Source organism: Vanacampus margaritifer, chromosome 7, assembly GCF_051991255.1.
Source record: "Vanacampus margaritifer isolate UIUO_Vmar chromosome 7, RoL_Vmar_1.0, whole genome shotgun sequence".
In the NCBI taxonomy this organism is placed as follows: domain Eukaryota; kingdom Metazoa; phylum Chordata; class Actinopteri; order Syngnathiformes; family Syngnathidae; genus Vanacampus; species Vanacampus margaritifer.
The window spans coordinates 2,236,920-2,249,960 of record NC_135438.1 but is presented as its reverse complement, the minus strand read 5'-3'; the positions used below and the strand labels follow the sequence as shown (position 1 = coordinate 2,249,960).

The 13,041-nt window shown below is 39.9% G+C and overlaps 1 protein-coding gene across 1 annotated transcript; it reads right to left on the bottom strand.

Annotated features, from left to right (window-relative positions):
* Positions 1-2: 2 nt before the first annotated feature.
* On the bottom strand, positions 3-11,763 carry man2b1 (mannosidase, alpha, class 2B, member 1). The gene is made up of 22 exons (XM_077569759.1): positions 11,599-11,763; positions 10,941-11,043; positions 10,112-10,285; positions 9,842-10,035; positions 9,202-9,334; positions 8,468-8,613; positions 7,495-7,694; positions 7,310-7,430; positions 7,171-7,249; positions 6,997-7,106; positions 6,234-6,341; positions 5,872-6,171; positions 4,871-4,968; positions 4,675-4,795; positions 3,642-3,760; positions 3,470-3,571; positions 3,237-3,324; positions 2,270-2,350; positions 1,956-2,180; positions 1,289-1,438; positions 1,076-1,178; positions 3-432 (listed from the first exon to the last, which is right to left on the bottom strand). Exons 1-22 carry the CDS (start codon positions 11,710-11,712, stop codon positions 329-331), a joined length of 2,973 nt encoding a protein of 990 aa, XP_077425885.1. The 5' UTR covers positions 11,713-11,763; the 3' UTR covers positions 3-328.
* Between the last annotated feature and the right edge of the window lie 1,278 nt (positions 11,764-13,041).

The window sequence follows — 13,041 nt, the reverse complement described above, 5'->3', positions numbered from 1 at the left end:
ACTCATGGAATGCTTCATTTAATCAATCACAAATTCAGTCTTCACAAAGAGAGTATTGCTCAGTTTGCATTAGCAATGCATACAGAGTTATTTCCTATTTCCTAATCGGCTTTTATTGTCCATTGCATTTTTCGAATCAGTATAAAATCAATATAAAAGAATTGATCACATCAGGTGAAAAATGCTAGCTCATGTCACTTGTCTTTGAGAGTCCCAAGAGGTTTTGTGGTGGTGGATTTTTTTCCCCCAGTTTCAAGGCTCAGGAGTTTGCTGGAAAAATGGCCGCCACCTCTTCATCTCGACCGAAGCAAAGATGAGATGCGATTGGCTACCTGAGCTTCGCTCTGAGCAGGAAGGTCCGGATTTCCATCGGGCGCAAGGTGATCTCCCACGTGGAGGGGTCTTTAAATATCTTTTTCTGCGGCTTTTCGACTGGAGGGGAAAAAAAGGTGGAAATGTAAAAAAACTTAAAAAAAAAAAAACTAGTTGTGGTTCAGGCGAGTAAAGTTTTTAATCGTTATTAATCACATAACCAATAGTTAACTCACGATTAATCGCAAATTTTATATCTGTTCTAAATGTACAATATAATATTTTTTTCTAAGTTTTTATACTCAACATAAAAGTGAAAAAATGTTAAATAGAAATATGGTTGCATCTTTTAGTCATTATAAAGTTATTTCATAATTCATAAAATTAAGTTAAAATTAAAAAGCTGTACTATACTGTAAAAACGAGTGTGATATTGATTTGTTTTGAGGTCATTTTTTTGCCACTAGATGGCATAATCGCATTTTCCTTTTCATATTAAGAGCTATCTCATCTTTAACATGAAGTAACTTGTGAAATTCTGCACTTTTTAAAAATTGTAAAACTGCTCAATTTCGATGTGGATGTGTCTGCTGCGTTGCGACTGGAATTCCCCCAGTACAAGTAAGAGGCGGTCATTAATCACGCGTTAAAAAAATTTGTGTCATTAAAAAAAAAACTTTAAATTAGCTCTAAATGTATGCACACATTTTGACACCCCTAAAAAAAACAACACAAGTCTGATTCAAGTCATGACATTGCGTACCAGCCTGCGATGTCCAATCAAAACGCTTCATCTCTCCTTTCCACTGATTGGCTGACAGGTTGAGTTCAGACACGCCCACCACCTCCAGGGTGGAAAACAGCTTCTGCGCAGAACAAAATCACCACATAGTGCTATAAAATTGGACTGTCATAATTCGAAGTGCCTGAACATAAACGCTGCTTGTTAGCATCAGATTTTGTCACTTCGTACAACCTGCAGGTTAACCGTGAGCGCCTGTGAGTTGCTTTTGCTCTCCCAGCTCTGGAACTGATGCTCCAGCCTGAGCAGGACCAAATCGTCGTCCCACTGGCTCAGTGTCAGCAGGTGGACAGCAGGGGGCAGCGCAGCCTGCAGTCCTGAGAACTAAAGAATCAGTTATAAATGATCATTGTTTTAGCTGGGCAATACAATAAAATAGAGTTAACAAATATTTTAGTAATTGATTCATCTGATGATTATTTTGGCGATGAAGAGGATAACAATTTTTTTTTTATATTCCATCTATTTAAAAAAAAAAAAAAAAAGAGACCATATTTCAAATTGACGGTGCAGAAAATGCACATACAAATAATGATGATTCAATTACTGGTTTAGTCCGTGACATGTCAGAAAATAGGCAAAAATTAAGATATTTTTTTTCCAAAGTAAAAGCAGAAGTTTGTACATGTTTTATTTTCATTAAACACAAAGATGATCTGTCTGCTTTCATGGATGACTACAGGAAAACACTAAAAACACTGTTGAGAGTCTGAAATTCTGAGGATTTCAACACTCTTAAATTCTCTAAACGACTTATCGATGATTCAAAATGATCAATTAAATGTATTGGCTAGCCCTAGCCCATTTGACGTAACACCTTTTTCACATTTACATTGCTCACCTCCAGTCTAGTATTAGGGTGCAGGTCGCCTTCAGTGAACGACAGCAGCGGCTGCAGTACCGCCTCCTCCGCCAGGGGGCGGTGAGCATCGGCGGCACTGGCCGGGCGGTCCAGGGAGAGCAGCAGGCGGCCGCGCACTACCAGACCGTCCGGGAAGACGTCGGAGGTCTCGTTGAGGGCTTCGGCCACGCCGCGGACGTCGTCGTACAGCAGCCGGCGGTGGAGCTGTCGTTGGGGGAACACAAGTAGATGTACGTAGAGTGTGTGTGTGTGTGTGTGTTTAGGTATGTGCTAATGTGTGTGTGGAATCTGACCATGATCTCCAGAGAGCCGTTGAGGATGCTGCTTGCACCCTGAGAGCGATCCGTCACCACAGTGAGTTGGTCCTTGTCGTCCTGGCAACACACACGTGTTATATGTGTTACATGCAAAATAAATGAATAAAAGTGAACATAAAAATGGATATAAAAAATGTAATTCAAAAAATTTACTTTAAAAAAAAATAATATAAATGGACCATCCCCCCTCATTTGAATAACATTTCATGCTGACAGCGTCTGCAGCATGAAATAAATAATATGAGAGTCTTGATTGATTGTATTGATATTTAATTCTGTTTATATAATTATTTTTGTATTTATTTCCACAGTTAGTATATTTTTATTTTTGGAATCTTGTTTTTTTTTTTTACATTTTTTATTTATACTTTTATTTATAAATGTGTATATATATATTGTTGTCATTTTTATTTCCATTTATATTTTTTATATTTATTTTATAATAATATTTTTTATATCAGCTTTGATTTTTACTTTCATTAATTTATTTATTTTGGCATTTTTGGTCCTCCATAAATCTAAATTTGTTTCATGTCTCAATTTTATTTAGTTTTTTTTAATTTATTTATGAATATAGATATTTTTTGTCATTTTTATTTCCATTTATATTTAGTTTTAAATTATATCAGTTTTGATTTTTACTTTCATTAATTTATTTATTTTGGCATTTTTGGTCCTCCATAAATCTAAACTTGTTTCATGTCTCAATTTTATTTAGTTTTTTTTAATTTATTTATGAATATAGATATTTTTTGTCATTTTTATTTCCATTTATATTTAGTTTTAAATTATATCTGTTTTCATTTTTACTTTCATTAATTTTTTTAATTTGGCATTTTTGGTCCGCCGTAAATCAAAATTTGTTCCATATCTCAACAGCAAAATTATTTTTATTTAAAGGTTTGGGAAAATGAAGAAAACCCCGCATGCGTCTCTTCTATACCTTGATGAAGGCACGGGAGTTGACAGGGTAGTAGTTCCCGGCGACGGGCTCCGACTGCTTCAGGTTCCAAGTGGGCCGGAAGTCTTTCCTGTGGTCACACAACAACAGAAGTGAACAAGTCCTGTCTTAAAGTGGCGGCAGTTCCATTTCATTTGGCTTTGACATATTTCCCTACTGGAAAAGTTTGTAATTCAAAAGACATGGAAGTGTTTGTTTTCAATTTGCCCACATACTTCCTCTGTAGAACTTCTCTCCCATTGGAGTCGGTGTAGAATATTCCGGAAGACTCGATGTCTGTGTCCAATCGGGCGATCACCTCCTTACCCAAGTCGTCGCTGGCGGGAAGAGGACGACGTGATTTACTGGATTATTATTCCACGGAGCCAAATCTCAGGCGGAACTCACTCGATGGGAATCGGGCCCACGGTCCACTCCAGCTCCAGAACGCGACTGTCGGCGTGGAGACGAACCACCTGAGACGCCCACGGTGCGAACCACTGCCTCACTTCCTGCATCACTGGCGTCTGAGAAGGGAAAGACCACGCTATGAAGACGTCAGGTATTACTTTCTTTTATGAAACTTTTCTGCTAGCTTCCACCCACACGCAATGATGAAAATAAGTGTTATGTTATTCAGTGTTGCCAAGAGGAGATGTAGTAAAAATTTGATGGCTATTTTGGTGGCCATTTTCACATTTCTCAATCTCGTGGACAAGTTCACATTTGAGGTAACCCTGGAAAATTGGCCATCATGACTTGATTTTTTTTTAAATTGCTGATTCAAAACAAAATGGCAGCGTCTCTTCACATATATATCATATATTAGGGTTACTCGAGGATGAAAAAAATAATCACGATTATTTTGGCAAAAATTAAAATTACGATTATTAAAACGATCATTTTTTGGTAAAAAAAAAACAAAAAAATAAGCATTTAAAAATATTAAGACCAATTAAAAAATAGAAACACTATAATTATGTAAGTTCCTTTTGGACCAAACGGGATGTATAATAATATTTATTTATGTAGGCAAAAACTTTTAAGTTGGAGTGCAGCTTGTGCACTGTGCAGTAGGACGATCATTTATTTTTTGGTACAAAACAAGAAAATGTTTCGACACAAAAAAACGAATAAAAATATTAAGACAAACAAAATTCTTTGAAACTAAATTTATTAAATTAGTTATTTTAAAATCTAAAAAAGGTGCAAAACTGCAAATGTCTACATTTGAAGAACTCAAAAATTTGTATTAATAATCTTTTTTTTTATGATGCTGATTTTGTAATTGTGGAGTGTAATAATTGAAATTGTAATTTAATTTCAATGAATTGCGCAGCCCTACCATATATCGTTATAATCCGTATGTCTACCAAATGTCATGTCTCTCAATCAAACTGGCTTCAGAGGCTCAATTTTCAAAACGTGTCACAACCCGTGCCTGTATTGTCTCCGTCTTGGCCGTCTTGCTGATGACAAACGGCGTGGACGAGTTTGGTCTGAAGATGTACGCCCCCGAGGGCTGGTTGCTCTTTGAGTTGTTGCCGTCGCTGGCGTTGTACCTGGAAGCGTTGATGAGTTACGAATATGAACAAACTACACGGACGTAAACTGATGATGAGCTTTTTGAGACTAACCAGTAAAAATTCTGCGTCAGGCTGATGCTCTGCTTGGTCTCCAAGTTGTCCAGGCCGCTGAGGAGGCCCGTCTCTGGGTCAAAGGTCACTCGTAGATACTGTAGATATCAGGGAATGTGTTGTTTTGGATGGACTTAATGGCATCTGTATCGGATACTCGACAAGTGGCCCACAAAAAACATTAACTTGTAGGTTGCATCTACCACTGGTGCAGGTTTTGAACTCCAGCCAAAACATGGATCTGTTCACGTCATATCTTTAATGGGGGGGGGGGGGGGGAATTGTGCCTAAATAGCACAAACTCTTTGCTGCTCCACAGGGACGGAACCATGTCAAAAATTTAACTTCCGGTACTTGAACTCTTTTACCGCCAAAAACGTTTAATGTAAAATCCAAATGAATGCCGCCAAAAACGTTAATTGACGTTTACTACGTTTTTTGTTTGTTTTTCTCAATGGGCAGTGCAACTTGTTGCGCAGCGCTGCCTAGTCAATGGGCTTGTGAAATCACAAAGAGGCACTAACTATGGCCAGCAGATGGCGGCATTGTATCTCTTTTCAATGGGCTCCCGGTAGTGTAAAATTGCAATAAAACATGACAAATCGGATGAAATAGAACGTTTTCAAGGATGACGCGAATGATCAAAGCGTTTGTCACATTAAATCTAATTCACAGAGCATCACTAAACAAAGAAATAATAGTGTCAAAATCACGGTTGTGCAGAAAATTGATCTTTTCACAAAAAGCTTGTTTTCTCCTTTTCAATTTTCGCTCTGTCACTCAAATGAGCTCTTTTCAAATGGTGATGACTAAAGAATGTAATAAGGTAGAAACATACATTTTTTTCCTAATGAAAGAATGGAACGCGATCTTTCATGTGGTTTCAGTGCTAGTTCCGGGCCAGACACTAAATTCTCATTGGTTCTTTTGAGTTCCTGGCACGTACAATATTGACTGGAAAAACAAAAAACAACCTGCAGGACTGCAGTGTGACCTCATACCTTATTCCAGATTGATTTGGGCGTACGGTAGAGCGTGGGGGCCGGCGGAGGCCCGTCCTGGAGCAGGGACACCGAGTAGGTGCTGAAGCCCAGGGGCGGGGCCCGGGCCCGGAAGAGGAGCTCGTTGACAGCAAAGCCACGATTCCTCCTCACGTCCCGCGTGGTCCGTGAGACCGGAACCACCTCGCAGTCCACAGACTTGCCGTCCGCGCCCGACACCAAGTACGCCGTGCCGTTGACCGGAAGCCTGACGGGCCACGCGACGGGTCGAGCGAGGGGGTTGAAGATGTTGACGGAAAACTGGAGGAGGGAGTTTTGCATCAGGAAATGTGACGGCAAAAAGTTGAAAGGATCCTTTTGACCTTTTTGCTGGACTCGCTGATGGGACACACGCTGATGTTGAGGCCGTCGCAGTACGCTCGCTCGGCGGTCGAGCCACTCAAAGCAGCGAGGCTGTTGCTGACCACAACCTGGAAGATGGGAAGGACAATAGGCAGCTATTTACTCTTTGAAGACATGCCACTGCCCCTGGAAGATTCCTGAACATTTTGTTAAATTTGTAAAACAAAGATGTCTATTGACTAAGATTTTTTTTAAAAATAAAAATATTTTACGAACACTAAACGGTGTTCGATAAACATATGCTTAAAAAAAAAAATCTGAGCTGGGGTTTCTGTATTTTAAAATTGTTATGCCAATATTTTCCCTTTTAGTGAAAATGAATATCAGCTCCGAATATCGATTATCGGCGTCCTTGACTACTAATGATCGCTATCGGCCCTGAAACAAACCAGATCGATCTATTTCTAATCAGTAAATCTTAAAAAGTTGAATGGAACCTAAAAATACATTTCTTTGTTTTAATGTTGAAAAAAGCAAAAGGTTCAGAAGGTTCCCAGGGTCAGGCACAAAACCTCACCCAGACCTCAACCCAATCGAGAATCTAGATTAGCACGATGCTAAAGTAGTTATCGGACAACTGCTTTTTTTGCCAGGTCGACTTCCTGCTGTTGAGCCGCCACCGCATCACCAGAAAATTCCTTTCGCGCCCCACAATACGCCACGCACTTGGCATCTCCCAGACCCGAACCCCATAGAGAATCTCGATGAGCGCGTCTACAGCACCTGGCAATGTCGCCAGCCGTTGGCAAGTCTGCGGGCGTAGTCGTTGGCGACATGCTGCTTCTCGGTGCCGGACACGGCGTCGTGGTGCTGAGCGACCGCCATGGCTCTCTCTGGACCAGGAAGAATGAAAATGGTGAGAGTTGGCTGAGGCCAAGCGAGTCATTTGAAACGTACTCAAGGTGAGACTGTCGCCTTCGCCGAAGGGTCCACTCGTAGAAGCCCGGCCGCCGAGAACCTCTAGCTGTTTGCACGTCTTTGAAAGAAAATAAATAATGATATCCAGTTGTCAGAACGTGGGTCCGATGCAACCCACCTGCAGGTTGCTGTTGCTGAGCCTCTCGTAGCGTTTCAGCGCCGGCCTGCTGCTGAAGTAGCCCGTCCACAAGTCATGGGCGTCGTCCGCATACGGGAAAAAGTCGTCGGTCTTGAGGGCCCTGCGCCCAAACCCACAACCGTTTCACAAGGTCCCCCGCTTGCGGATTAGCATTTGGATCCTACCAGGACAGGTTGGCCCGGTGCAGTTCTTGAAGGTAACAGGAAGGCGTGGAGTAGAGGACGTTGACCCGGCTTCCGTTGGACTGCCGGCCGTTGACGTAGTGGATCAGCTTGTCCAGGTTCTTGTACCACAGGTTGGCGTTCTCGTACTGGAAGTCCGAGCCCATGGTCATGATGATGTGATTGGACTTGTAGACTAGGGACTGAAACGGGAGGAAGACCAAACCAGTCCAAAGTGGTCTTGGTTCACAAAATGGGTCCTGCAAACTGTAGCTTGTGGAGCCGCAATTATCATTATTATTATTTATTTTATTTTTAAAGCGCCTACCTACAAATAGCTAATAAAACTAACTTACTAAAAATTATACCACCCTATTATAGCTTTGGGCCAATAAAAAGTTCTGATACACATTTTTACAAATTATTTCTATAATTAATTTTTTTTTTTAAAAGCGTTTTATTTGTACATATTAATTCAGGACTAATGTTCCATTTTCCCAGAACAAGTTATTTTTTTATTTATTTAGACAAATGCATCTTTTTTGCTTTATTCATTGGTTAAAATATGATTTTCTTATGTCATTTTTTTTTACGTTAATTACGACGGCGGGTGCAATATTCTGAGAAAAAACTAAAGTGGCAAATTTGCAAGAAAAAAAACTTTAAAAAAAACTAGTATTATGATTTTAATTGTTTTTTTTTATTCAATGACTTTATTCGTGCAAGTTATTTTAAAGACTAAAAAAAAATCTGGAAAAAAATACAACCTTATTCGTGCACATAATTTCATTTAAAAAAAAATATGAAATTGTTATCGTAACATTGTTTTTTTTACTCGAAAATATGCAACTTCATAATTCCTACGCCATGCATGGCAGTTATGTTTTGATTGGCGTAAGCGCTTGGATAAGTTCTTCCCCTACGAGGGGGGGGTCCCTGCACCCAAAAATGTTTGTTGTGCTTCAAGTGATCTCACCTGACTGTTTGCGATGTTGAGGAAGCGTTCCACCACGTCGTTCACGTTGTAGTCTTCCAGGTCGGGATCGTCCTTGATGGGTGGGTCGTCGCAAGACTGGTCCCAGCAGAAGCCCTCCGGAGGGTTGTACCCGTTGGGGAGGATCCCTGTCAGGTGGGAAGACCACAAACATGTTTTCAGCATGGACCACATGCTAGCTAACTCATTCACTTGCAGCCATTTTCACTGAAGCAACCCCCTTCGCTCCCGGCTCCACAGAATATTCTGTTCTATTGCTCTAAAAACATGAAACCTACCAAAAGAAAGATTAGTCTCTTCTTTCATCGGGGATTTTTTTTTATATATTTGTATCAGTTTCCGTTTTGTAGCAATTAGCATTAGTAACTTTTTTACTATTTTTTAACTTTTTTTATTACTAACTTTCGTCCTTCTTCACAAATCTGTTGAAAACACTGGCAAAAAGACCTTGTTGCAACATAGCCCTGGTTGACCTCTTATACTCTGCTGCCACCTGCTGGTCGTTTTTTGTAACAACTACGATTGCTTTAATCAACCTCTTCATGTCAGAAGCTGTATCAATGCCTACTAAATACGGTTTGGGGAGTGAAGGACAAAGTATTAAAAGCGTATTTATACGTTTTTGGGTTTGAATGAGTTAAGGTTGCCCTCAGGACGGTTATAAAGGTGAAACCATATAAATGAAGCATCTGGAAAATCACGAGTTGCTCCGTTACCGGTGAAGAGGTCGGCCATCGGGGGAGCGAGGCTGTCAGACGCCCGCCACAGCAGTTCCTGCTCCTTGGCCAACATCCGCCTGTGCCGGTCCTGGTAGTCCACTCGCCCGAAGAAAAAGCCGTCGTAGCCCATCTACAGCAAGACACGTACGACTTTATGAGGTTCACTTTTTGGGGGGGGGGGGAGGGAATTGTCCCAACATGTTCTAGCAATAGACTGATGATGTCATTTTGACTCCACCCACCCTTATGCCCTAATATGGGACATGTCCTCTAACACCGGACGTATTATGTCATAGGAAGTCCATATATGGGCATAGGGGGCGGGGTCAAAGCAGGACATGTTGGGACATATCCTTAGCCACCGGAAGTACGGCGTAATAGGAAGTCCATATTTGGGTAAAGGGGGTGGGACCTGAAGTATGACATCATATGAAACATGCCCATATTTGGGTAGAGGGGGCAGGACCGGAAGCGGGGAGGCGGAGGGAGGGAGTTAGAGGGCGGGACACCTGTTTGACGAGAAGGGGATACTATAACACTCTCACCAAGATCTAACATTTCAACAGGGGTGTGTAGACTTTTTATATCCACCGTACTCGTTTGTTGACGTGTTGAGATCAGTATTGGTTAAATGTACCTGCGCAAACATGGACGCGTGTTCGCGAGCGTGCCCAAACGGGTCAATGTGCCAGGCCACCCGGGGCCGACCGCAGGGTCCGAACGTCTGATTGAGGAACCTGAGGCCCATGGTCATCTGGTCCACAACGGCGCTGTAGTGGGTGGTGGCCTCGTCGCTCATGCACCAGCCGCCGTTGACGAACTCTAGCCGGCCTGGGATGAGGAAGCGGGACACGGGTTGGTGGTGCGGTTGTTCCGTTTGAGGGGATCAAGGCGGGGACGCACGCACCTTGCTTGACCAGCTGCTTGACCGTCTGCTGCATGTCGGCGCTCTGGCGTCGCCACCATCGGTAGAAAAAGGCCGTCTCCACGTAGATGAACCTGCGGTCGGGGTTCTTCGCAAGCTGCTGCACCACAGAGTCCAGGATGTACTGCACGCCGGCGTGCTGGATGTCGTTACGGTCTACACAGAAACAAGGACGCCTTAAAAATAACTCCGTCACTCGAGTGGGAACAACTGAAAGTTGAAGAAAACGCTGTTTCCTCCGACAATCATTTTTAATGATTATTTCTATAATTTATTTATTTGAAACAAATTTTTCATTTATTTTTTTACATCATTTGTTTAACATTACATTTTTCCATTGATAGAATTTCTGAGAGTATTACAATTTTGTTTTTACATTTTTGCACAATATTTATGTTACTTTTTTGCCATTTGCTATTTTATAAAGTGTTTTTCAGGTTTTAAAGTAGAAAATGTCTTGGAAAAGTTCAATTATTATTATTATTATTATTATTTGTTATTTAGATATAAGTACATATATTAGATGAGGTTAATGAAATATTTTGTAAATGTTATCAATTATACAATAAATTATACTATTAAGTATTAGCTAGTTATTTATTTATATTATTTTCAAGTAAATGAAAGTAGTTCCAAAATGACCAAGTTTATGACTTATAGATTACTGTAATAAAATACTACATAAACTACTATACATATACTAATAGAAATCCTTTACACCTCATTAAATACTATGTGTATTTAAAAGTTTTTAACAAAAGTTTAATAACATCCTTGGATGTGATGATGATTTGTGTGCATCTGTTCAGACCTCCATAGAAGTACTGGTCTACGGTCTTGAGCCATCCTACGTCATCGTGCGTGTGCGGGACCAGGTGGACGTTCAGCATGGCCGCCTCTGTAGCGTGACATGACTGCAGGCAAACAAAAAAATGCAAAAGTATGTACACACACAACTTCAATGCTAACCTTGAACATACGAACAACTAGCAGAGTGCAACCTCTAAATGAAAACAAACCTCTTCAATAGAACTATGCATGTGTATTTTGCCTTCAACGTGGTGTTTTATTATGGGATATTAAATATTGTACATTTTAATTTCTTTATTTTTGTTATTCAACATGACATTTAATGGAAATTAGTAGTTAAAAAAAAAAAAATATATATACTTTGATTAGATTTGAAATGGTGATGAAAACATCATCCATGGTACCATAAATAGTGCTAATAACTTTGTTACGCCTAACACAGGAACAAAATTAACAGTGTGTCTGTGTCTAATTAATCAATATTTATACTTCAGAAAGATTGAATGGATGATTTTAGTCACAAAACGCCCAACAAAAAAAAAAATCCTCTCCATTCTCCTTTCCTCGCTAAACGTACACGTCAATTTCCCACCGATTCCCTTCAAATACGTCTGCCATGCACGCAGCATGACGTCACGAAAAAGGTCCAGGTTTCTAACCTGGTAGCCGCACATGTCGTCTTGTTGTTTTTCTTGACGGTCAACTGGCAAACTTAAAGAAGTTTCACTGAGGAGGAAAACGAGCGAAAGGAGCCGCCAGCAGCTCGCCGCCATGTTGGCAAATAAAAACGAAAGTCATGTGACGCGTGTACTGTTTACGTTCAGGGGCGTCATGTGACAATTTTTCAACGTGTGACCCTCATTTTTGGCTGATAGGCTTCAGCTGGAGTGTTTTTGCAACCGGTCCATTTAATAAATTGCAACTTTTTTAATCCCGGGGGGGGGGGGGGTAGTTTATTCTTAGTTTTTTGTTTTGTACTCAATCATATACCAAAAACAGTAACTCCTAAATGAGAATGAGCGCAACTGACTAATTTCTTGATAGTGTACAAAAGTATTGCACCGAAAATTACGTCATCACACTTCACTTGGAACACCAATTGAACAAAACTAACATTTGAGGCATCTGTGGATTATTTTATTATGATACGTTGTCAACAACATTGAAACATACAACAAACTTTACGTCGAAAATGTGACACGTACTGTTAAGTAAGTATGACGAAAATAAGGTAGTTTAGTAAAGCAAAATGAATGCACTTGATGGCGTTTTTCACTTTGGCTTTGGCTTCCAGTACGCCACTGAAAATAAATACACAATAATCAACATGTTGTCCAATGTATACTTTTCAAACAAGACCATTCGGAATAATGTGTCACACACGGAATCTCATGAAATTGCGAACCTCATGCTGTGGTTAGTAAGTAGGTACTCGTGTTGCATGTGTAATGATTGCATATTTCTGTATTTCATCATGCATATATCGACAGTTTCGACTCCCGTTTTTTGGTTGAAAGGCATTACACAGTCACGTGATCTCAGTGTCCACAGCGTTAAATGTACCTGAGCTTGTTGATTATTATTTTTTAAACCAGTGGAACCTCTAACTTCCAACATAAATTGCTTAAAATAAAATCTGGAACCAAAAATCCATCCATCCTATTTTTGGAAGAAACAAAGTCGCAATATTTCAAGAACGTAGCTTCTAGAAAATAAAATGTATTTTAAATAGAAAACAGTGTCATATAAGAAAAAGGACAAAAGTCTAGCATTACAAGGATTTAAAATATATATACTTACATAAAAAGTTGTACTATTGAAAGAGTGAAGTTTTAAATGTTTGAAAAACAAGCCATACTATCGTGAGAACAATGTCATATTTTTGGAAGACTTACTTTTGTAACAAGAAAAAAAAGGTCTAAATATTCCAACAAAGATGTAAAAATATTCATGGTTTTAAGTCATTATCTTATGGCAAAACAGTTGTTTAATTTATTGATAAATGGTCATAATGTTCCGACCCCCCCCACGAAAAAAAGTCAGACCTTAGTACAAAATAATACTTTTGAGATAAATAAATAAAAATATTTTTAAAATTGTCT

Coding starts and splice junctions, on each gene's coding strand:
- man2b1 (XM_077569759.1), bottom strand. CDS start 11,712: ATGGCGGCGAGCTGCTGGCGGCTCCTTTCGCTCGTTTTCCTCCTCAGT. Junction 7,695..8,467: donor TCAACATCGCAAACAGTCAG/GTGAGATCACTT, acceptor CTCCCGTTTCAG/TCCCTAGTCTACAAGTCCAA. Junction 3,325..3,469: donor AGAGAAGTTCTACAGAGGAA/GTATGTGGGCAA, acceptor GTGTGACCACAG/GAAAGACTTCCGGCCCACTT.